The following is a 24152-nucleotide window of genomic DNA, read 5'->3' as shown; positions in this document are numbered from 1 at the left end:
AAGTGGGAGATTCCGCCTCCAAGAGATTAAAGGCTCTCCTTTCGCCAGTCGATCTGGCCCCATTCATTTCGTTGATTGGTCGAGAATCCCAATCCGTCGAGGAAGCGTAGCGTTGCGGCCAATTGACGTGGCGTTACTAGGCGTGTTGCATCCCTGAGGCGGGAGCCAGGCCGCAAGCGGATTTCCTGATTGGCTCTAGTACGCGGGTTGCTGGGGAGAGGCGCGGAGAGGCGGGCGGGAGTCCCCAGGGCAGGCGCTGATTGGCTGAGGTGAGAGCACCTCTCCTTCCGATGATTCGGCTCTTCTCGGCTCAGTCTCAGTGAAGCGTCTGCAGCCGTCGTTTGAGTCGTCGCTGCCGCTGCCCCCTCGCGGATCGGGAGCCAGCGTTGCCCGCCCACCGCCCGGGTGCCGCTGGGAGGAAGCGAGAGGGAGGCCGCCTGCGGGTTTGTCGCCCCTGCTCGCCACCCGCCCAGGAAAGCCGAGCCCCGGCCCAGTCAGTCGCCTGCCGTCCCTTGTAGCCGTTAATCGCGGGCCGCCACAGCTGCCGGCCGAGAGAGGCGCGCGCCATGGCCTCCGGAGCTGAGTGAGTGTGTGTGTATGTGTATGTGTACGTGTGTGTGTGTGTGTGTGTGTGTGTGTGTGCGCGCGCGCGCGCATGTGCGCGCTCGCCTCCCCGCCTGCTGGGGGTTCGCGCACCGGGGGACCCTTCCGTGCTGGGTAGGCCCAGCCCGGCGGTGGGCGCGTCTAAGAGGTGGAGACCCGGAAAGAGGGAGACAGGAGAGGAGAGGATAGGGGCGAATGATGGGCCACGGGCCCGGCTGGGCCTGGCTGCGCACCCGCGCGCCCCCTAGGCGGGGCTTGCGTTGGGCCTGGGTCGGGGCCTGGGCCAGATCGTGCTGTGTCATGCAGGCCCGGGCCGGCCTGATTGGTTCCCTTGGAACGGCCGTCCCGGCCTAGTGAGGTCTGCGGGCCCACACTGCCGGCATGGAACCCTGGGCCTTGGGGCAGCCACCTGCGACCCGGCCTAGCACCCGCTGAAGGCCTTTGGTCCTGAAGAGAGCAGGCCCCGCGGCCCCTACACCCTAATTGGGCCCGGTGGGCGTGGACTTTGGGCCACGTGAAGGAAGGAGCCTGGAGACACAGGCGGAGGTTGGACCAGGGGAAGGCCGGGCAAGCTCAGGGAAGCTCTCAACAGGGCACTTTTGGAGCTGGGTCCGCTTGGCCTGTGGTTAGCATTCCCGGCGACTTGAGTAGTGAGGGACTGACTGTTAGGGATAGGATGGGCCCTGCTTTTCACTTCTGGCCTTCTTCCTACTTTAGGCCAGTTGTTATTCATTCGAGAAAGGTTTAGTCAGTTTTCATGTTATGAAATAGGCATAGAGAGAAAGAACTTTTTATTTCTCTACTATTTTAGGTTCTTGCTATATTGTTCGAATCTGAGTTAAATTTTGTGGGCCTTCCTAGATTTCAGCCATCGTGGCCTGAAGGTTAGAGTTGCCCTCACTCTTAGAACACACGGTCTTTTTCCCTAAACTGCTATGTTGAGAAATCCTGGGCCTTTCACCCCTGAAGAAAGCGTCAATAAAACCATTGAATTTAGAATCAAGAGCTTTAGCTATTACGGGTGTTGGGGGGGAGAAAAAAAAAGACAGCCATCCTATGGAAACTCTACTATGCAAATCACCTTCCTGTCTTGCAGAGAGTTCAGTTTCTTGAGATGCGTTCTGTTTTTTTTTTCAAGTTTCTGAATCGAGATGAAGCACTACTCAGTCACCTATTTAAAAGGACTGCTCAATAATACTTAAAATATTATCTTAGGTTATCCAGTCTTTTGTTTTCAAGATGAAAAGTAAAAATCCAAAATTCTTGGAATCTGGCATCACAGATGGTTTCTGATCTCTAGGTCATCTTGATGACTCTTACTTGCACTCCCTCGAAGCCCCCTGTGGTCCATTGGGGTTCTAGAAATGACCTGACTCTTGTAGAAGACAATGGAATGTGTCCCCAAAGAGCCTCCAAGACTGCTGATGGCCCATTATCAGGCCGACTTCTATATTTTTGAGGTTATTTCCTTTGATCTCAGTAGATAGATGTGGAATTAAAGGAATTAGGGGAAGAGCATACCACTCATCCCCAGTACCAGGGTCAAGAATAGTAAGCAGATTTTCCTAGAATGAAGATTTAGGGTTAAAATACAAACTGTAATGACTAGAGGCATCAGCCATTCTATTTTTCTGCAGCCCCAGCCCTATAGGTCAAGGATCCCCAACACCCCAGGCTGCAGACCAGTACAGGTCCATGGCCTGTTAGGAACTGGGCTGCTCAACAGAAAGTGACAGGTGGGCAAGCAAAGCTTCATCTATATTTACAGCTGCTCCCCAGCGCTAGCTAGCATTTCCGCCTCAGCTCCACCTCAGATCATCAGGCATTAGATTCTCACAGGGGCACCAGTGCCGTAAAGGTTAGGGACTACTGCTATAGATCAAGAAGGAAGATGGGCAGCCCTTGGAGGGTATTTTGAGGTGTGAGGGCGAGGGAGCATTGTTGTGTTTAAATTGCCCTTAGCTGTCACATTGACCACACTTGCCCTATAGGGTGTTGATAGCAGTGGGAGAATTTGTTTACTCTGCAGCCTTGTGCTCAGATTGCCTCATTTTTGGATTGGGGGAAGCTGTGTCAGCCTAGGAAACTCCGCTCTTGGAAACTAGTTTAAAGGCAATAATTAAAGATGCAACTTATGTGAGAGGGTCAGCAGAAAGTTTACAATTTTATTAGATGAATAGGATTTCTATTTCTGTTGGGTTTACCCCAGCTGGTATTCTAGAGCATAGGCATCTCTTTTTCTTGCAAGCTATTTCTAATAGGAATACTATTTTGTCTTGTTTTGTTTACTGATGTAGCCCCAGATCCTAGAACACTGCATAGCATATAATATATACTCATTAATTTATTGAATGAAGAAATAATTCCTGGAAAACATTTCTTTTTATTTACTTCTTCGCTTCCTCCGCTGTCTGACCTTCCTATTTTGGTTAATGCACATATTTTCCTGACCCTTTTACTAAGAGGAGGTAACTCTTCAAAGGGAGAGCCCACTAAGTTTAGTTAGTGAAAGCTGGAGATAAGCTAAGAAGTTAGTGTTAGGTAAATGATCTGATCTTCTAGAAAATAATTTAAACTGAATTTGGATTTAGGTAACCTTGATTTAGGTGAGAGGAATTTGGATTTGCCCTGTGTCTTAGCATTTCTTGGTTTTGCCTTTTTGAACCAACTCCATGGAGTCGTGTGTCTTTGCAGAGATTACCTTTTGAGCTTGAGCCTCTTTGAAGGTTCCAGATCTATTAGTGTTTTTTTGCAAATATGATGGTCTTTATGTTTGGCATTCCTGTGATATATAGAAAGCTCTAGCATTCAACTGGTTTAACCAATAGAGGGTAGTGCTAATAATTCTGCTTCATTGTCCCTAGGCTTGCTTGGTGGGACTTGGGGCCTCCCTGAGCCCTGTCAAAAGTTGTTCTGCAAGAAGGTTAGCAAGAAAAGAGCTTGTGCTTCGTTCTGCAGTGCTAATCATAGTGAATATTAATACAATGTGCTAGTCATTATGTTGAACATTTTGCATTCATTATCTCACTTAAGATAGTCTTCTGAGATAGGTACTACTATAGCCTCTGTTTTACAGAGGACATCAGCTTCCAGAGAGGTTAAATAACTTGCCCAAGATCACAGTAATGGCAGGGTTGAAACTCAGACTCAGCAGGTCTGACTACAGAGCCCTTTCTCTTAATCATTATTCTGTCCTAAGACTATTTTCTTTCTCTTTTTTTCCCTTTTTTCTTTTAAATTAGAGCTGATATTCAATATTATTTTACATTAGTTTCAGGTATATAGCATAGTGGTTAGACATCTGTATAATTTACAAAGTGATCTCCCAGATTAGTCTAGTACCTATCTGGCACAATACATACTTATTACAATATTATTGACTATATTCCCATGACTATTTTGTAACTACCACTTTATACTTCACCTTTTTCACCCAGCTCCTCAACACCCCGCCCCGCCAACCCAGACTATTTTCATTTCTCTAATTGTACTCAGCCTCCACTTCTATTTTGTCCTCTTAGGCCAACCTGACCCTGGGAATGGTCACTTGGGTTTTACAGCTAGGATACTAGTGCTCAGAATACAGAGAGCTATTGGAATGAGAATTGTAATATGTGCTAGATATTATTCTTCATGACCTTGGCTGAATTTTATCTGAGCTCTCTGATGTAGGGACAACTTCATCTATCTACTACTTCTTTCTTAAGTGTGTTTTAGAAATTGATGCGGTCTCTGGGGCTGGAGTATGTATTAGGACTGACTTTATTTTCTCATCTAGTTCAAAAGGTGATGACTTATCAACAGCCATTCTTAAACAGAAGAACCGTCCCAATCGGTTAATTGTCGATGAAGCCATCAATGAGGACAACAGTGTGGTGTCCTTGTCCCAGGTAAGTTAGGTTCATGGTCCAGTCTTTCCTTATTGTAGTTAACCTGGGGGCTTTTCCCAGATTTCTTTTCTCATTTTTCTTGCAGTGACCACAAATAGAGTGGGGTTTACTGGGAATCCCAACATCTAGGGCTGCTGCTTACCCCCTGGCTCAGTGACTCAAAGGCTCTAATCTTCTTTCCTCAGCCCAAGATGGATGAGCTGCAGTTGTTCCGAGGTGATACAGTGTTGCTGAAAGGAAAGAAGAGGCGGGAAGCTGTGTGCATTGTGCTTTCTGATGACACATGTTCTGATGAGAAGATTCGAATGAATAGAGTTGTTCGGAATAACCTTCGCGTACGCCTAGGGGATGTCATCAGGTGTGTGTGGGGTTCTTGGCTCCTCAGGGATGGGTGGCCAGATACAGCCTACATGATAGGCAGGACCCCCACAAAGGCAGCTGCAGATATCGGAAGCCTCCTAACGATGGGAAGACTTATGTTTTAGCGTTGTCTTTAGGTTTTCGTTCTGCTTCCCTGGGACTTCAAAATCTGCCTCTGTATGACCTTTGGGACAACATGGCATTTCTGTGACTTTCTTAATGCTTTTTTTTTTTTTTTTTTCCACCATAGATATAACTTATCACATCTTAGACCCTGGTTTAGAATACCATTTGAGGTTGTGAATCTGCCAAACAACTTTATTACTGTGTTGGATTAATGACTTGTGTTGGGTCTGGAATGAAGTGGGAGTGTAGATGTGGAAGGTGAACTCCTAGCAGGTCTTTTTAATGATCCAGGTTAATCTAGGAGAGAGGCGTTGTTTGAGCAAGATCCATGAGAGTTGCAGTCTTAGTGATTTTGGACTTAACTTTAGGCAGGAGGTTCCCGATCTTGAAATTACCTCTAGTTACTGCCACCCAAAACTGCCTGTCACCTGGCTAGGAATATCTTAGGCTTCTGGTTGTTGTTTATAGATTCTAGGTTTCTTGTAGTCTTCTTGGAGGTGCTTAGTCACTTTTCTTTCCATTCTCTGACCACCTGGCTAAGATTATTTTTTCATTTCTATTTCTCTAACCCTGACACTCATCATACTAAGACCTCACTTTGTAATATTGGGTTATCAATATTAGCCAGAATGGATCATCCTTGACTATCTCTCCCTGAATATTCTCCCTCTCATGTTTTGTGGGGGCTCCAGATGTGTGGGTCTCCCTTTTGGTTCACTAATTGGAAGTGCGGAGCCCCAGCAGCTTCTTCTAGTGGCTCCCCTGACCTATCTCACCCTGAGTGTGACCTGTCTTAGTTGTGCTTGGCTGTTCCTTTGTTCTCTCTCCAACCCTACCTTCCTGCCTTTCTTCCTACCTAAAGCCATCCCTACTTTTTCTCTTTTGCTTACCATCAGTTCTCTGTGCCAGGCTCTTTTGGATGCCCAGCGCTTGGGGCTGCAGTATGGTTGGTAACTTGGAGTCTGCTTGTCATTCTCAGCATCCAACCATGCCCTGATGTGAAGTATGGCAAACGTATCCATGTGCTACCCATTGATGATACAGTGGAAGGCATCACTGGCAATCTCTTTGAGGTATACCTTAAGCCGTACTTCCTGGAAGCTTACCGGCCAATCCGGAAAGGTGAGATAATTCTAGAGATTGAGCTTAAGGATGGTCATTTGTAGGGATATTTGGGAGTAAACTTTAGACATCTGTCTCATTTTAATATTGTATGCATGCACATGCATCTGCATTCATACTCATGTGAACTCTCACCTTCCCCTTGCCTTCCCTCCCACTCCCCCATTACCCCATTCCTCCATTCCTACTCCCTGCTCCAGGAGAGTAAGTTATCTTCTCAGATCTCTAAAGGAGGAAGTGGGTCATTTTGGCTGTGTCACGGTCCAGTTATTTAATTTTTAGCATAGCTGTACCATTAGTGATTGTAACAGTTTGGGTTGCCCATACCCCAGGAATCAAAACTTTTGGGGCTTTTGGCACATCAGGTTTTATTCATTGTCCTCTTGAGTGGTAGAGGGGCTCTTCACAGGTTAGCTTTCTCCTCTTGCCTGATGCTTAACAAGATCATGGGGGTGGGAAGGAGAAAGGGCACTATCTAGGGAACTTGGCATTCTAGACCCCAGGTTCTGATGAGGAATTCTCACTAGTTTCATTGTTGACATCTCTAATTGCCCTTGTGCTGATTGTTCTCATAGGAGACATTTTCCTTGTCCGGGGTGGAATGCGTGCTGTGGAGTTCAAAGTAGTGGAGACAGATCCCAGCCCTTATTGTATTGTTGCTCCAGACACAGTGATTCACTGTGAAGGGGAGCCTATCAAACGAGAGGTGAGTTCTCTCCCTAATCCCAGTATCCGATTTCATGATTACTCTGGGGCAGTCATGTAGTAGCTGTCAGGGTGGGGTGCTCTTTAGAACAAAGCTGCTTTCCAGAGGTGGGAAATCTCCCAGCTATTCATTTCTGAGTCTAGGTGTTTCTTGTAAGTATGTGATATCAGTAATTTTTAAAATCTAGATTCAACCCAAAGGACCTAAGTGGTTAGAATAATTTTTGAAGAAATGATGCTGATGATGGCATCCAGGCCTCTGCCCGTTTACCAGAGTTTCCAGCTTCACATATTAGGGGAGCGCTTCCCAGTAAGGTGAAGGACAGTGTGAAATGGAAAGGCTGTGCTAGAAATCTTTGCCTTGGGATTTTGAGTTGTTCTTTGAGGCATTATCTCCTTAGAGGAGAATCCTCTCATACAGCAGATTTCTCCATGCCAGATTGTGGAAGTATTTGGAGAAACTCAGCTTATGCTGATTGTAATATTCCTGCCTTCTCTTTTTCTTTGTTTCCTACGTATTCAGGATGAGGAAGAGTCCTTGAATGAAGTGGGCTATGATGACATTGGTGGCTGCAGGAAACAGCTAGCTCAGATAAAGGAGATGGTGGAGCTGCCCCTGAGACATCCTGCCCTCTTTAAGGCAATTGGTGTGAAGGTGAGCATCTTGGGCTCTGTGGAGTATAGTCTAGAGTGGTGATTAACGACTACTTGGTGTCAGATCCTGGGACTTGTTCTCATATTTTATTATTGCCTTGAATTAAGAGAGGCAGCAATAAATTCTTTGAGATTATAGAGGACCATAAATTTATTAAGCTACTAATGGTCTATAACAGAGCAGACCAGTGAAGTTCTCTGTTGCATCCGTATATATTTTTTTATTAAAACCATTTAAAAATGTAAAAACCCATTTTTATGGACCTTGTAAAAACAAATCTCACTATGGTTTGCCAACTTGTGTAGAACAGTGCTGCCTGATAGAAGAAATTAAGGAAATTAGCAGTGTAAAAGTTCCTATGTCTAATATATTTGAGAACTGCTGGTCTACAATGTAACTTCCTAGCTATTTCCATATCATGAGACACACCAAAGATTAAATTATCCCTTCCCCTAGTATATATTGTACAAATAACTTTATCTTCTATGTGGGCACTTACCATGTGCTGCCTGTGGATAAGGCCATAGAAAAGACAGCTTCAAAGAGGAAAACTTGTGCTTGGCAGTAAAGAGAAGTATTCCAACATGATAATAAATCCTGGAGGGTTGTGATTACTGAAGAGAGTGAGCCTCTGGCAATACTGTTCTTAAATGACTAAGCTAGGCCTTGGCCCTTTGGCCTAATGGCCTCTTGCTTTTCCCTAGTCCCAGGATCTTTAGATTTATCCATACTAGAGTTTCCAGACTCACATTAGAGTTTCTTAGGTTGGTTTCTCTCCTCTTTGTCTCCTATGCAAGTTATAATAATAAGTGTTGTCAGCTTTCTAGCAGTATTTTCTCTTCTGATAAAGAGGAATAAGTGTGGCCTGAAGTAAGCTGTCTTCCTAGCAGCTGTGGCAGAGGGCTCATTCTTACTGGTGTCAGGGTTGAGCTTATTTTCATCCTCTCTAAATACAGCTCTAGTTGAGCCATTTTAGGATGGATGGGGTTGGAGAAGGTGGGAGTCTGAACCCAGTCACACCCTCTGTATTGGTCCTCAGCCTCCTCGGGGAATCCTGCTCTATGGACCTCCTGGGACTGGGAAGACCCTGATTGCTCGAGCTGTGGCAAATGAGACTGGAGCTTTCTTCTTCTTGATCAATGGTAAAAGACTTGGTTCATCTTGTGTTTGGCTGGACTCAACTCTAAGCTGAGCTTGACCTAGTCTCACGAGCTGGAGAAATCCTGGATACATTCATTTGCACACATGCCCTTGTGTACACTTTACTATCTTTCTTCCACTGGGCTACATTACAGATAGATAAGGAACAGGGGGAAGATACTTTACTCTTTTTTTTTTTTTTTTTCAAGATAGCTCTACTCTCTTACCTTGATCTATCCCTCTTTGAGAAAGATTATGGACAAGCTTAAGACATTTAGGGGGAACAAGTTAGGATAAAAGATCAAAAAGTATTTATTTATTGGAGAGTGTTTGGGGGAAGGTCAACTGGCTCTTCGAGAGTGATATTTATCTGGTAGAGTTCCAACTGGTGCACTGCATCTGCTCTGGCCAGAAGTCCCAGAGCATCTTCCGTCATCCTCATACTTTGAACTCAATTGTTAGATAAGTGTACTGAGTTTCTTGGGTTCTGTCTAGCCTGGCCTAGTGGCATTATCTTGGGATAATATCTAATACAGACTGTGAGAAAATAGGCAGAGGTTACCACCTGTCTCTGGGCTGGGCAAACAAATTATCTGATTTCCGGGATTGAGGAAGAATGTAGTTTTTCCATTGCCTCCATTCTGTATCTTTTCAGGTCCTGAGATCATGAGCAAGTTGGCTGGTGAGTCTGAGAGCAACCTTCGTAAAGCCTTTGAGGAGGCTGAGAAGAATGCTCCTGCGATCATCTTCATTGATGAGCTGGATGCCATAGCTCCCAAAAGAGAGAAAGTAGGAACTTACCCAAGGGATTCGTGGGGGGTTGAAAGGTCCTGACTTCACTTCTGACCAGATATCCTGTTCTGACAGACCCATGGGGAGGTAGAGCGACGTATTGTATCACAGTTATTGACCCTCATGGATGGCCTAAAGCAGAGAGCACATGTGATTGTCATGGCAGCAACCAACAGACCCAACAGCATTGACCCAGCCCTACGACGATTTGGTAAGGACCCCAAATTCCTTTCATCCCTGTCCTTGTTCATAGGGAGATTATAGCTCTACTTGGCTTACTCTCTTTGATCCTACATTTGTCCTTTATCTAAGTCACCTAATTCTGAGGATTTTTTGACGCTCTTTGTAGGGATAGGGCCCAGGAGTCCTTTCCCTTTTCTCATGTCCTGTCTAGGATGATGAACCATCCTGGTTTGCTTGAGACTGAGGGGTTACCCAAGACCTGGGACCTTACGAGTGTTAACATCAGGACAGTTCTGGGCAAACTGGGATGGTTGGTCACATTAGGCCTATCCTTTTTTCCCTCTGGACCAGAAATGAGCCTTGTCTATGTTCACACACTGTCCCACAGGTCGCTTTGACAGGGAGGTAGATATTGGAATCCCTGATGCTACAGGACGCTTGGAAATTCTTCAGATCCATACCAAGAACATGAAGCTGGCAGATGATGTGGACCTGGAACAGGTGGAGTGGTGATAAGGGCTGGCCAGGATTTTTAGGATAGCCATTTCTAGGCAATTGAAGGGAATTGGCTAGGAATATAAACTTGAGATGTGAAGATACTGATTTCGATTCCTGGGCAGGGGAAAGGAAGTGATCTAAGAGTGAATCCAGGAAACTGGACTTGTCATGTTTCTTGGTTGACACTACCTTAGAGTAAACCTGAATTTTGGGGGCACTTTATTTCCAAGCCCCAAGTTCAGGCTTGAATACTTAAAATCCAGCCAGTGAAAGGACTGCTAGTATGTATTCAGAGAAATGGAAGGACCCAGAGATAGGAGTTAGAGGCACAAGCCAAGATTCTGTTGTCTTTGAGCTTCCGAAGGCATCTAGTTCTTAGAGAGAGGATAATAAGTAGATTTTTTTCTCTGCAGGTGGCCAATGAGACTCATGGGCATGTGGGCGCTGACTTAGCAGCCTTGTGCTCAGAGGCTGCTCTGCAGGCCATCCGCAAGAAGATGGACCTCATTGATCTAGAAGATGAGACCATCGATGCTGAGGTCATGAATTCCCTAGCAGTAACTATGGATGACTTCCGGGTAAGGACTGCATTCCTATCTCAAGTAGATACACATACACTTTGACCCCACCCCTGGGGAGTCTCATCCCCAGTTTATCTTCCCTTTTTAGTGGGCCCTGAGCCAGAGCAACCCATCAGCACTGCGAGAAACTGTGGTGGAGGTGCCACAGGTGACCTGGGAGGACATTGGGGGCCTGGAGGATGTCAAACGTGAGCTTCAGGAACTAGTCCAGGTAGGGTAGCTTGGTCCAGGGTGAGTCACTGCTTCAGTACTTTGTAATTGAGCTGGGTGGGCTTGGGGTGTTGGCATATTCATTACAGGAATTGTGAGAGAATAAGTCAAGAACCTGCTATTCTCAGGTTTGAGGTACAAAGGAGCCTGCTCCTAGGGAACCTGGATCTTACACTTCGGAGTAGGAATGGGGGGTGCTTCTGTTTGGTTAGATTTCTTTCAAACTATAAGGATGTCCCTGAACCCTCTTTCCTTTTCCTCCTAGTATCCCGTGGAGCACCCAGACAAATTCCTCAAGTTTGGCATGACACCCTCCAAGGGAGTACTGTTCTATGGACCCCCTGGCTGTGGGAAAACCTTGCTAGCCAAAGCCATTGCTAATGAGTGCCAGGCCAACTTCATCTCCATCAAGGGTCCTGAGCTGCTCACCATGTGGTTTGGGGAGTCTGAGGCCAACGTCAGGGAAATATTTGACAAGGTGAGCTACAAATAGCTGAGCTATCTATTCATTTGCATGGGGGCAAGGTAGAGATAGTCTGTTTTTGGGAGAGTTAAAACCATCTCATTCTGGCAGCTCAACTGGGGCACTTTATTTTCCTTTTCAGGTCTGAAGAGACCCAGTGGTGTTAATGCTTGAGTTTCATCTGTCCCTCCCACAGGCCCGCCAAGCTGCCCCCTGTGTACTGTTCTTTGATGAGCTGGATTCAATTGCCAAGGCCCGTGGTGGTAACATTGGAGATGGTGGTGGGGCTGCTGACCGAGTCATTAACCAGATCCTGACAGAAATGGATGGCATGTCCACAAAAAAGAATGTGTTTATCATCGGCGCTACTAACCGGCCTGATATCATCGATCCTGCTATCCTGCGACCTGGCCGCCTCGATCAGCTCATCTACATCCCGCTTCCTGATGAGAAGTCCCGTGTTGCCATCCTCAAGGCCAACCTGCGCAAGTCCCCAGTTGCCAAGGCAGGTGCAAGGTCATGGGCTATGGGGACTTCTGTGAGTCCTCAGGCTAGTGTGAAGTGCTGTTTGATTCCTAGACAATATTTCATTGGAGATTTCTGGGGTTAGAGTTGTAAAGGGAAGATGGAAGATTTGAGGGTATTAAGATAATCTAGAATTGGGAATAAAAATCAGCATGTTAAAAGATGGGATGAACTGGAATTGGAAGTGCTTGAGCGGCTCAAAGATTGTGTATCACAGGGGAGGAGAAGTTAAATGCTAAGATACTCTTGCATCTTTTAGGACGTGGATTTGGAGTTCTTGGCTAAGATGACTAATGGCTTCTCTGGAGCTGACTTGACAGAGATTTGCCAACGTGCTTGCAAGCTGGCCATTCGTGAATCCATCGAAAGTGAGATAAGGCGAGAACGGGAGAGGCAGACTAACCCATCAGCCATGGTGAGTTTGCATCCTTTACCTAGAAGTGCCGGTTGTGGGGAGCCAGGGGACAGTCTCTACCAGAGTTAAGAGTGTAAGGTTTTGGAAAGGTCATCTGACTGAGATATTTAGCAGGGCATCAAAGAGAAAGAATTAACCCTTTTAGTCTGGAATTATGAAGGCTGAGAAGAGATGGGCAGGCTATATTCTCAGTCTGAAGCCTCCATGAGGGAAATCAAAGTATGATTGTGCAGATAAATAGAGCAAGGCTTAGAACTTGGGATTTACGGACCTATCAATCACTCTTAAAATTAAATGCGTGTGTGTGTGTGTGTGTGTGTGTGTGTGTGTGTGTCTACACACATTTGTACTCCATAAAGACAGATACTCCTTAACTATTCCTGATCTGTTTACCAAACCCTACAGGAGGTAGAAGAGGATGATCCAGTGCCTGAGATCCGCCGAGATCACTTTGAGGAAGCCATGCGCTTTGCCCGCCGTTCTGTCAGTGACAATGACATTCGGAAGTATGAAATGTTTGCTCAGACCCTTCAGCAGAGTCGGGGCTTTGGTAGTTTCAGGTAAGTAGGCTGCATTGGGCAGTGCTTAAGTTGTCTTGGAGAACTAAACCAAGGTCGTGAGTGTCCTAAGGATACTAGAAAGATAGTTGTGAAAACACAGGTCCTGTCCTAACCTTTTTTTTTTCTTTTGGTTCTGCTCTTTTGCACACAGATTCCCTTCAGGAAACCAGGGTGGAGCTGGCCCCAGTCAGGGCAGTGGAGGCGGCACAGGTGGCAGTGTATATACAGAAGACAATGATGATGACCTGTATGGCTAAGTGGTGATGGCCAGCATGCTGCGAGCTGGCCTGGCTGGACCTTGTTCCCTCAGGGTGGGGGTGTTTGCCCAGGAGGGACCAGAGGTGCGCCCACAGCCTGCTCCATTCCTCAGCCTGAACAGTTCAGTTACAGTCAGTCTCTGGACAGGGGGTTTCTGTTGCAAAAAATACAAAACAAGGGATAAAATAAAAGTGATTTTCATTTGGGAGGTGGAGAGTGAATTACCAACAGGGAATTGGGCCTTGGGCCATTTCTGTTGTAGTTGGGGCAGTGCAGGGGACCTGTGCGGGTGTGAACCAAGGCACTACGCCACTCCCTACAGTAAAGCATCTGCACTTCACTCAATGCTTCTCAAGCCCTCCCTTCTTCCCCCTACCCAACCTGGGCAGGAAGGTTAAGGGCCACAGTTGCTGGGTGTTTATATAGAGAGTAGGTTGATTTTATTTTACATGCTTTGAGTTAATGTTGGAAAACTAATCACAAGCAGTTTCTAAACCAAAAATGACATGTTGTACAAGGACAATAAACATTGGGTCAAAATGGAGCCTGAATACCAGCCCCTGTGCCTGCTTCTTTTCCTGGGAAGGGCCTTGGGTTACCCCTCACTGCCAAGGCACTTTTCCAAATGTGAAATCCTGTAAGATTGCATCCTTTTCCCTCCTGATTGACATCAGTATGATACTGCTGCCTCCCCGCTATGGCTGCAGTATTACTGGATAGGACTGCAGTAGAGGGGAAACAACCTGATGGAGCTCCAGCTGTGGAAAATGTTGCATCCTCCACCTATATCTGACGTGGATGGTAAGAATAGGCCTACAGAACCCCTTTTACCTGACCAAGGACTGGATTGGGGTGCTCTCCAAAAATCTTAGAGCTGCAGAAAGATACAATCTGCGTGGAGGCGGATGTTCTTTCGGTGCATCTAAAAGTCCCAAACATTCATGCTCTGGTTGAGGGTCACTTATAATTATGTCCACCTTTATTTTATGTAATTTGTATTATAAAAAAACAGCTTTTCTAACATAAAATTCTAGTATTGGATGTGTTTTTTTCTAAATTAAACATCCTCTCCTGCTTGCAGTTTTTCAGATGATTGCTTGCATAGTTTTGTTGAGGTATAGAGTATCCTCTTCTTCAAAAAGTACCATCATTATCACTTAGGGCTTCTGGGGTTAGTACCATGATGCCTTCCTTACCCAAAGAACAGTATGGTGCAGAGAAAACAATCCACTGTAAAACTTGTATTGTTTATCCTAGTACTTATACCAGGCTCTGATCTTGTCTACATAGATAATCTACAAGGACACAAGATAATTATGTTGGCTGCTCTGATTAAATGGGCATCTAGAACTCATGTGTTTTGAAATAGATATTTTTGCATTTTGGGAATTTGAATAGGCTGTCCCTTGTTTCCTGTGGCACTTTCTCCAGATTCTGTCTTTGGTTCTCCTTGGTTTTCCCACCATTTAGGTATCCTGATGGCTTAGCCTTCAGTGTTCCCACTATGAACATTGTCACTGTCTCATCCCTATGGGTTGACAGCCTAACCTCAGTGAGGGCCAAAGGTAAGGTCTTTTGGAGAAAGACGTTTAGTACCTCTGCATCAGACTATGAGAGCGTAACAGAAGGCAAGTGGTATTTTCCTACAAAATATGTAGTGATACTGGTTGATGAGTGATAGAAATGTGTTGGAATGATTCCTTTGTTTTCACTTGCCACACAATGTGTCTATAGGGAAGATAGAGCTCTAGATTCTGTAGGAAAAACGAAGAGTAGATGTAGTGAGAGGCCTGGTTCTAATTCTGGCACTTGTGCTTATAGCATTGTAGCTTGAATGAGGTACTTGGCTCTTTAGGAGTCTGGAGTCTTAATCTGATAAAATGATTGACAGTGCTTTGTAAACTGTAGAAAGCAGTGAGGGACTGTTTATTGTCACTTTACACCTGCAGAAGCCTGCATACTTAAACTAGAAAGAAATTGGAATGTGATCTTAGCTGTAGCTAATCACTTCTTCCCACAAGATAATCTACAAACATCTGCTATGATTAATAGAAGGTTTTCTGACCAAGAATATATATAGATTATAGAGGACCAACAGTATGCCACAGAGGCAAAAACAAAGATGGAACTATAAGCCTAATGTCTCGAGATATATTTGGATCCAAGATACTGATCCTATAAGTTGCCATGAGAGTCTAGTGGTCACATAATGCCCATGAGGAACACTGGTCTGCCAATCATTAATTTGGCTGAACTGTGACAAATGGTAAATGGTTTGTTACTCTTGTCCGGTCCTACGACCTACTGAGGGCTTAAGAAGATTTAGGAATATAGGACTTGGATTTTTCATAAAGCTATCCAGGGATGCGTTGAGGCTAAGAGAATGAGTTAATGCTCTGGAGATAGTCTGAACTGGGCATTAAAGGAGGGTGGGATACTTGACATAAGTGCAGGTAAGCAGTTCAAGTAAAAGGTACAGAGGTCAGAAAATGCAGAGCACGTTTAAGAAGCACTAGGTTGACTAGCAAGAGAGTCCTGGAGTGAATTCAGAGAGGTTAGAAACCATATGTGAAGAATCTCATATCAGGAATGAACTTTAACCTAAAGAACTTAAGGTAGGGAAGTGAGTCAGAGTCAGACTTCAATATTAGAGAATTCACCTTTTTCCTTTTTTAAGTTGTGGCAAAAAACCCACAAAATTTTATAACAATTACCAAGTGTGCAGTATAATACTGTCAATCACATGTGCATTGTACATAGACAGTTCATTTTTTAAATAACCTTTTATAGAAGCCAAAATTTTAAAAAATAGAAGAAAAATTTTAAAAATTTAATATTCCCATTTAACCAGAGCTCAGCTAAATAACTTTAGTTCATATCTTTGAGTCTTTTTCTGTGCATGTGTGTAAATGTATGTGTCTATACATGTAGTATTTTTAAATCAAAATGAGCTCATCCTGCTTTATAACTTTTTAACATCAATCTCTACATTTTGCTTTCAGTAAACTTTCATTTAATCTAAACCTCATTCTATACTCTGTAGTTTCCCAAGTGAGCCAAATATGTCATTCACAAGTTTTTTCACCACACCAATAGCCAGTCTAGGACCACAGGTTGCTTTGAGTAAAGGTTATGTTCCTTTACTCAAACTTCTATTTTTGTACCTAGAATAATATTTAGTAGTTTTTTCCTCCATGTTTTTATGTAATTTTTAAAAATTTTAATTATTGTATTCAAACTTTTATGATACTTGTTCAAGATATTGGGTCAGTTGACCACCAGAGAGTTGTAGCCATGTGGAAAATGGATTAGAAGGAATAGGGCTACCAACTGGTGAGAGATGGTGACTGAACTGTGATGGCGGAGATGGAGAGGTGAAGATGGATTTGAAATATGTTTTATAGGTATAATTGACAATGTTTGATGATGGGTTAGGTTGCAGAGTAAGAAGGAGGAGGAGTCAGGGATGACAGGCTTCTGGCTTTGGTATTGGGGTGGATGTGGTATCCTTCAGTAGGAATGGGCACATTGGAGAAGATTAGAGGGAAAATGAGTAGGTTTTGGACAAGTTGAATACAAGACGACGTCTAGTAGGCTGTTGGATATATGGATATGAAATCTAGATATGCTTTAAAAAGACCCATTTTGAAAAATGGCACATAATGGAATGGGTTGAAGACATTCTGTATTTTTCAATGGTACTGATAAAATTGGATATCTGTTTTTAGTGGGTAGTTAGAGTCTCACTTCTTACCATATTAAAAAATTAGGTTAACAGTCTAAATGTAAATATATAAAACTATAAAAGTGTCAGAAAATGTTTTAAAAGTCATAAAGGAAAAAGATTTAATTACATAAAAATGTAATTAAAAGATTTAAATACATAAAAATGCAATTAAAAGATTTAATTACATAAAAATCGTAAACTTTGATGTAGTAAAAGTCACCTTAAATAAAATAAGAAAATAAGCTGCAGATTGGGAGGAAATGTCTGTGACATATAATAGGTTGAGTTAGTTATCTGTGGTAGGCAGGATAATGCCCCAAGATGTCTGCATCCTAATCCCTGGAACCTGTCAATACATTACATAGAAAAGGGAATTAAGGTTGCTAACCAACTGACTTTAAGACTGATAAAGTGTCTTGGGTTATCCAATTGGGCCCAATGTAATTAACAAGTATCTTTAAAAGTGGAAGAGGTAAGCAAAAGCAGAGTGATGTGATGTGAGAAAAACCTGCCTTTGCTAGCTATGAAGGTAAATAGGGCCAGTAACCAAGGAATGTGGGCAGCCTCTAGAAGACAGGAAAGTCAAGGAATGAATCCTACCCAGTGCCTACAGAAAAGAATGCAGCCCAGTCTATTTTTCTGACAAATTTGTGTTGCTTTGTGGTAGTTTGTTATGGCAGCAGCAGAAAACTAATACAATATCCATAACAGTGCAGTAGAAAAATGGGTAAAGGATATAGACAGGCAAATAAAAGAAATTCAGATGGCCACTAAACATGAAATTCACTTGTTTTTGTGGCCTTGGGGATGGTTGAACTGACCCAGGAAGAGAAAAGAGCAGAGGGCTGAAAAGAAATGGTTGGAAAGATAGGTGGAGAACTTGTGGTTCAAGTGGGTAAAGAAGGGGACCGACCATACCCAGGACCAAAAATAGCTGCCTAGACCCACATCAGTTGTGCTCATGTGAATGGATGTATTCTTTTCACTTTCTGTGAAGTGTATCTTAAGGGCAGCCCTGGATTGTGCTCCCCTGGCCTTCCAGCCTTACCCTGTAGAGTAGGGTCGTGTAGACTCCAGATTGATTATTTGTGAAGGGCTTGAAAAAGTTAAGCCTGCAGAATCCTGAGCTCTTTACTTCAGGGACCTGATCCTGAGGGAATATAGCTGCTGAGCTGCAGAATTTAATAAGGAACTGACATTCTCAGTAACCCAGACTCCAAAGAAGACATGAATAGGATTTATCTAGTTCAGCTTGTTTATTAGGATTTCCTCTGCTTGTCTCTCCAGCCCTAACTGGTTTGGCTTCAGGTCTTGGAGTACTAGGTGCCAGTACTAACAGCGTTTCCTCTGCTGACTGGATTTGGTGGGTAGGGCTCCATGGGTACCCAGAAACTTGGCTAACATCCTTTGGAGACTCCTGCTAAGGGGAGTCTGAGGTGTGGGGGAAGAGAGATGCTTCTCTGTATGGGCCCAAGGGCAGTGCTTACAATGCTGAGGGGTCGGGATATCACCAGCTCCCAGCCCAGCTTCTCGCTTATCTTGGGGACTTGCAACCTTGGAGTGAAGCTGCTGAGGGAGAGCAGTCTGTAGAGAGCTCTGGTTTCTGTGCTGAAATCCTTGGGAAAGTCTGCATGCTAGTCTTTCAGCCTGGCCTGGGTGGCTCTTCATTGTAACTGTGGATGATCCCAATCTATGGTCTCCTACTTTGGGTTTCCTGGGGCTTTCTCTCTTTTTCACTGAAGATAGGGCTGAAGCCTTGTCTTGTGTGTTACCTAAGACTGGAACCTCAGAGTTTGAGGGTTCTCTCAGGGCTGGAAAGTTCTTACCAGCCTCCTTGTGAACATGTGGTCCCTGGGGTGAGACCTGGGCCACCATCTTCGCCTTCATTCTTTCCTCTCTCTGAGACTCTTGTTCTTCCCTGCCAGACCATTGTGGCTGAGGATGGGAAGAAGAGTGGGAGTGACAACAGTGGGAGATCTGGACAGATGGAGATACTGTGCTCTCAACTTTTAGGGGATGACAGCTTGAAGAGTAGGGACACGGTTTGGGGGGATGGATCTGCTGTGGGGGGCAGGAAGAGAGTCTCCAGGTGCTTGGAGTTTTGGAGCTCAGAGCAGGGGAGCTGCCAAATGATTGACTTGGGCCAGGGGATCTAGAAGCAGGGCTCTGCTGCAGTTTCTTCAGCCTAAGTTCCAATTCTCTACTCCAGTGCCAGGCCTGGATCTCAGGGAGGATGGGCACCTCTGAGACAGTTTCTCTCTGGGAGGGCGGAGTCTCCTCCTTACCTCCTGGGAACAGCCCTCCCTTGGGTACGCCAGTCTGGTTGGGTTCAATCTTCAGAGCTTCAGGTAGGGTGGGAGGCCAGGGTATTGGCTGCAGGGGATCTACTGCTGGAGGGCTGAGGCCCTGTGAGATCTCCCTTTGTTGCACATTTCGCCATACTAATTCAAGGTCAGTGTGTGGATCTGGTAGAGGAGCATAGAGTGAGCTGAAGGTTGGGGCTGGCAGTTCAGTGGCCCAGCTTTTCCTTCTCTGCTCCACTGCTCCCCTCTCAGGCTTACAGTTGCTTTGGTCTTCAATAGACTCACTTATGTGAGACTCTGATACAGAGTTCAGGGGTGGGCTGGGGCCCCAGAATGGGGACCAGGGAGCACAACAGATTTCTTTCTGCTCTATGTTTCCTGTATCAGGCTCAGAGTCAGACAGGATTCCCAAGGGGCTAGCTTCGTATGGGTCTTGGGGTAAGCTTCGAGGTGGGCACTCAAAGGCCCAGGAGTTCTTTCTCCTTTGTATATCCCCACAGCTAGCCTCAGAATCAGACAAGACCTCCATAGGGCTAACTCCAAGGGGCTCCAGTACAATAGCTGGGTGTGGGCCAAGGGCCAGAGATGGGGTCTTAGAAGCCCAGGAATTGCTGTAATGTTCAATGTCCTTCCATGCAGCTTCTGATCTAGTGAGTCTTCCAACGGGATTGTTTCTTTGGGGTTCTAGAACAGGAGCTAGAGATCGGCTGTAATCAGGTCCTAGATACTCAGAGATCCAGAGGTTCTCTTTCTGCCCCATGGTCTCCCACAAAGCCTTGGAGTCAGACAGGACTTCCTGGGGGCCCATTCCCAGGGACTCCAGCAGAGAGGCTGAGGGAAGGCTAGGAGATGAAACTGGGTCTGCAGAGACCCCCAAATTTTCTCTACTCTGCATGCCCTTCCATAGAGTCTCAGATCCTGATGGGACACATGCAGAACTGGTTCCATAGAGCCCTGGTTTGAGGTCCAGGGTGGGGGGCTCGAGGGCTGGAGGGTTTCCTGAATTTTCTCTGCGTCCCCAGTAGGGCTTGTATCCAGATAGATCTCCCAGGGAACTGCCTCCCTGGATTTCTCGTAGGGGGTCTGGAGGAGGGCAAGGAGCTGGCATTGGAGACCCAGAGATCTGAGGGTTCTCTCTGTGCCCCATGGTTCCCCAGATGTCCTTAGGTGCAGAATGTCCTCCTTCAGGACTGACTTTTTTGGGTTCTAATAGAGAATCTGGGGGTTGGCATTGGGCTGGCATTGGGGGCACAGAGGCTTGAGGATTCTCTTTCTGTCCTGTGGTTCTCCACTGAGTCTCACATCCAGGTGGAGCTCCCAGGGGGCTAGTTCCTTGAGTCTCTGTCATAGGGGCTACAGATTGGCAAGGGACCAGGATTGGAGGCTCAGAGATCTCAGGATTCTCTCTTTGCCTTGTGGTTTCCCAGAGGTCTTTAGATCCATAAAAGCCTCGTATAGAACTAAGTCCCTGGAGTTCTGACAAAGAGGCCAGAGTTGGGCTGGGAACTGGCATTGCCGGCTCGGGGGCTTTTGGGTCCTCATTCTGCCTCATGGTTCTCCATGGGGCCTCAAACCTAGTCAGGACTCCCAGAAGGCTAGAAGGATACAGCAGAGAGTCAGAGAGGGAATCTGGAATGTGGTGTTGGAGGCTGGGATCCCATGGCACCCCCCACCAGAATTTGGAGCATCTAGTTCTTTGGAGTTCAGGATGTGGGTACAGGTCTTGATCCTCAGAGACCCAAGGGACCTCTCTCTGCTGCATAAGCCACTGTATATGTGCCTCAGCACCAGATAGGACTCCCTTGTGGTCTGTGAGAAAGGTCATACCATGGAGGGGTAGTGATGGAACAGAAAGGGAAGGTAGAGGAGGAAGTTGCTGAGGATTGGGGGCTATCTTTTCCAGATCACCTGTAGTATGGACTTCATGGGTAGGAAGCTGAGTTGGGGACCAATACTGGGGAAGCAGCAGGTTGAACCTAGGCAGGAAGGCAAGCTTGTTGAAGTAGACAGGACTAACAGGCAACTTCAGGGGAGAGCGACTGCTTGAGCTCAGGAAGATGGCCTCTAAGGACTCACTGTGCAGAGAAGGGAGACCCCAGAAGAGCTGGCTTTTTCTCTGCTCTAGATGGCTCCCTGAAGCTGTCTTGTGCCTCACAAGCAGGTTGGTCAGGATCTGAAAGGTGGGGAAGGATCTGGAAGGGCTTGGGGTCCCTATGGCCTCGTGGAGGCTCTTAGAATCACAGGATGGCTGGGATGGGGCTGCTGTGGCTTGTTCTCTAATAGGATCCTCTTTGGGAGGAGAACATGGATCGAGAGATGTCTCTTCCTCTTCCTCCTCTTCCTTCTCTTCCTTCTCTTCTTCCTCCTCTTCCTCCTCTTCCTCCTCTTCCTCCTCTTCCTCCTCTTCCTCCTCTTCCTCCTCTTCCTCCTCTTCCTCCTCTTCTTCCTCTTCTTCTTCCTCTGACTTCTGCTTCCGTAGACGATTAAGGAAAGGCACATGGTATAGAAGTGGTAGTAGGCCCTGGGGAGTAGAGAAAGATACTTTCAGGCTTGAAGCCTTTTCAGAGGCACAAGCTATGTCATGAAGCCCTCAGCCTTTGTTCCACACTCAGCTGGCCCCACATCTATGGTTCATAGTCACCTATCTGATGTTAATAACTATTACCCAGCCCACATTTGGAGATCATTCCTTACATAATCCTATATCTAAGGTCAGTGATCACTCACTAGGCTTCAAGTCTAGTCATTGATCCCTCTCACCCAGCCTCACATTTAAGGCTAATAGTCACTCACTTGGGCTCACATCCATGTCAATGATTCCTCACCCAAATTCGCATGTGGTGTCAACAGTTATTCAGCCTTCTGCACACCCATGTCACCCACCTTGTCTTGCATCCTGTCCCCAGAGTACCAGGGCTGAAGATGTTTCCAACTCCCAAGCTGCCACCATCTCCGGATCTGCCAAACCATGAACAGGAATAGTGTCACTAGATTCCCTGTACTCTGGAGGCAGCTGCTACCACAGTATCTGCAGGCCAGGGCATGGGTCAGCTGGGCCCAGAGAAGCCCCTTGTCCCACTTAGCTCCAAGCAGGTCCTCTAGCAGCCATTCCATTTTCCTCAGCCTAGTGGCAGTTTATCCTGATGTCATCACTACACAGAACAAAGAACTCCCATCCCCCACATGCCTAACAGCCTTCTCCCTGAATTTAGGGCCAAAAAATTGCCTCCACCAGACAACTTGTAGTTCTTACATTGAAACCTGGGTGATCAGATTTCCTTTTGTCTTGATTGCCAAGGTCAGAATTATGCTTTAGGGATTGTGGTTAAGGACGTGAATTCTAACATCAAACTGCCTCATTCAAATCCTAGCTCTACCACTTCCTACCTGTGAAATTTCAGAACTGCTTAATTTTTCAGTGCCTCGGTTTTCTCATCTGTAAAATGAGAATGATATTATTACTTACCACATAGGGTTGTTTTGAGGATTAAATGAATAAATTTATGATTAGAATTGTACATAGTGTGTTATATTAAAATTTTATTTCTTTTAAGGTTCCTGATTACAAGGCTCATTCCATCTTTAATAGATGGAATCTGTTCTCTTTTTTTTAAATCTCATGTCAGCTATGAACTGTCTTATTTGAAGAAGAAAAGTTGAGTCCTGATGGAAAATAGAGAAGGCAATACTGAATATTTATTCTGTGCTAGTTAATTTACACTTATGGCAGGATAACTTATCAAGTTATTAATTGCTATCTCCTACTTGCCAAAGGAGACCCCCAGTAGAATAAAAAGGTAACTTTGCTCTTCTATCTTCCAGAAATTCCAGGGTTTTTGTCTCATGGAATTATTAATGAATTTTGTTTTTTCTAGTTCCAAATCAAAGTTGTAAGACACCTGGTCTACAGTCTTATCTAGGCTTTTGTGTGGGAGGGGAATTTAATTTAGATGGGTGCTCTAGAGAAGGAGAAGATGGAGGACATGCTGAGTTGCCCAAGGATAGCAGTGGACCTGGGGACTTGGGAAAAGAAATATAGCAGTGGGTTCCATGAGTGACCAGTGCTGTATAAAAGTCCGCTAGGAGGCAGCAGGACTTCTGATTAGAAAAGCTGATTTAATGGTTAGGGCACTAAACATCTATCACATAGTCTTGGGAACTGCACCAAAAGATGCTGGTGTACATACTTGGCAGAAATGCTGTGGAGCCTTTGAATAGACCATATGGATTTAGATAATGCACAACCATGGCAGACTCAAGCTGAGGCTCTTTTCTAAGTGGCTTTCTTTATGGTCAGTGTATACCACACTAAAGGAAAAAAAGGCCCCCCAGTCATGACGAATATTGATTATCTTTGAACCCTAGTACATGGTAGTTTTGAGCCAGATTTAATTTAATTTAGAAAAATTAAATAATGTGATATTTCTTGCTCCTTATTGTTATGGAACAAATTTATACTCTAACATTTATTATCTCATTTAATCTTTACAACTCTTTGAAGTAGGTTTGTTACCTCTTTTCACATAAGGGGAAACAGCACAGAGAAGTTTCCAGAAGGTAGAGCCAGGGATTGGGAACCCCTTTGAACTTTGAGGAATCATTTGGATATAAGTTACACAATATGAAATCCAACAAGTGTAAATAAAATGGGGCTATATTGACTCATAATGGAACAGTCTGGGGGTAGGACTGGCTTCAGGTAGGATCAATTCAGGGACTCAATTCAATGTCATCAGGATTCAGTTTCCACTTCTTGGCTCTCTGTCTTCTGTGCTGACTTTATTCTCAGGTTCTGTGTGGTAGCAGGTTCAAGTGAAGCTAAAAACGTGGTGTCGCGCTGACAACATTGTGACTTATGGGTTCCAGTTGGTCATGTATCGATTCCTGAACTACTGATTGTACTGCTCAAAGGGGAGTAGAATGCTGCTTCTGACAGGTCTGAGTCACATACATACCCTTGGAGTAAGGGTGTGGAGGGAAGACCACTCCACTTGCACATGGACTGAGACTGAAGAAGTGGGATTGTGGTAGTTTCT

The 24152-nt window shown here is 45.2% G+C and overlaps 2 protein-coding genes across 2 annotated transcripts; one reads left to right on the top strand and one right to left on the bottom strand.

The window, feature by feature from the left end:
- Positions 1 to 207: 207 nt before the first annotated feature.
- VCP (valosin containing protein) lies at positions 208 to 13642 on the top strand. Its single transcript, XM_011381453.2, has 17 exons — positions 208 to 583; positions 4382 to 4493; positions 4679 to 4851; positions 5959 to 6101; positions 6677 to 6807; positions 7330 to 7461; positions 8501 to 8603; positions 9257 to 9390; positions 9469 to 9604; positions 9965 to 10077; positions 10488 to 10652; positions 10744 to 10866; positions 11131 to 11343; positions 11525 to 11833; positions 12113 to 12268; positions 12674 to 12828; positions 12980 to 13642. The coding sequence occupies exons 1-17, from the start codon at positions 567 to 569 to the stop codon at positions 13083 to 13085; spliced, it is 2421 nt and encodes an 806-aa protein (XP_011379755.1). The 5' UTR covers positions 208 to 566; the 3' UTR covers positions 13086 to 13642.
- A 2891-nt stretch (positions 13643 to 16533) lies between these two features.
- CUNH9orf131 (chromosome unknown C9orf131 homolog) lies at positions 16534 to 23475 on the bottom strand. The gene is made up of 3 exons (XM_023524038.1): positions 22000 to 23475; positions 21532 to 21637; positions 16534 to 21435 (listed from the first exon to the last, which is right to left on the bottom strand). Exons 1-3 carry the CDS (start codon positions 22228 to 22230, stop codon positions 18146 to 18148), a joined length of 3627 nt encoding a protein of 1208 aa, XP_023379806.1. The 5' UTR covers positions 22231 to 23475; the 3' UTR covers positions 16534 to 18145.
- Positions 23476 to 24152: the final 677 nt, after the last annotated feature.

Source organism: Pteropus vampyrus, unplaced genomic scaffold, assembly GCF_000151845.1.
Source record: "Pteropus vampyrus isolate Shadow unplaced genomic scaffold, Pvam_2.0 Scaffold436, whole genome shotgun sequence".
Lineage (NCBI taxonomy): Eukaryota > Metazoa > Chordata > Mammalia > Chiroptera > Pteropodidae > Pteropus > Pteropus vampyrus.
This window is presented reverse-complemented; position numbering and strand designations above follow the sequence as displayed.

What these genes read in the sequence shown, in the direction of transcription:
- VCP (XM_011381453.2), top strand. An exon ending in GTGTGGTGTCCTTGTCCCAG is followed by an intron (nt 4,494 to 4,678) that starts GTAAGTTAGGTT and finishes TTCTTTCCTCAG; the next exon opens with CCCAAGATGGATGAGCTGCA. An exon ending in TTACCGGCCAATCCGGAAAG is followed by an intron (nt 6,102 to 6,676) that starts GTGAGATAATTC and finishes TTGTTCTCATAG; the next exon opens with GAGACATTTTCCTTGTCCGG.
- CUNH9orf131 (XM_023524038.1), bottom strand. Translation starts at nt 22,230, where the DNA reads ATGGAATGGCTGCTAGAGGACCTGCTTGGAGCTAAGTGGGACAAGGGG. An exon ending in GGGACAGGATGCAAGACAAG is followed by an intron (nt 21,638 to 21,999) that starts GTGGGTGACATG and finishes TCTACTCCCCAG; the next exon opens with GGCCTACTACCACTTCTATA. An exon ending in GGAAGAGGAGGAAGAGGAGG is followed by an intron (nt 21,436 to 21,531) that starts AAGAGGAGGAAG and finishes AAGAGGAAGAGA; the next exon opens with CATCTCTCGATCCATGTTCT.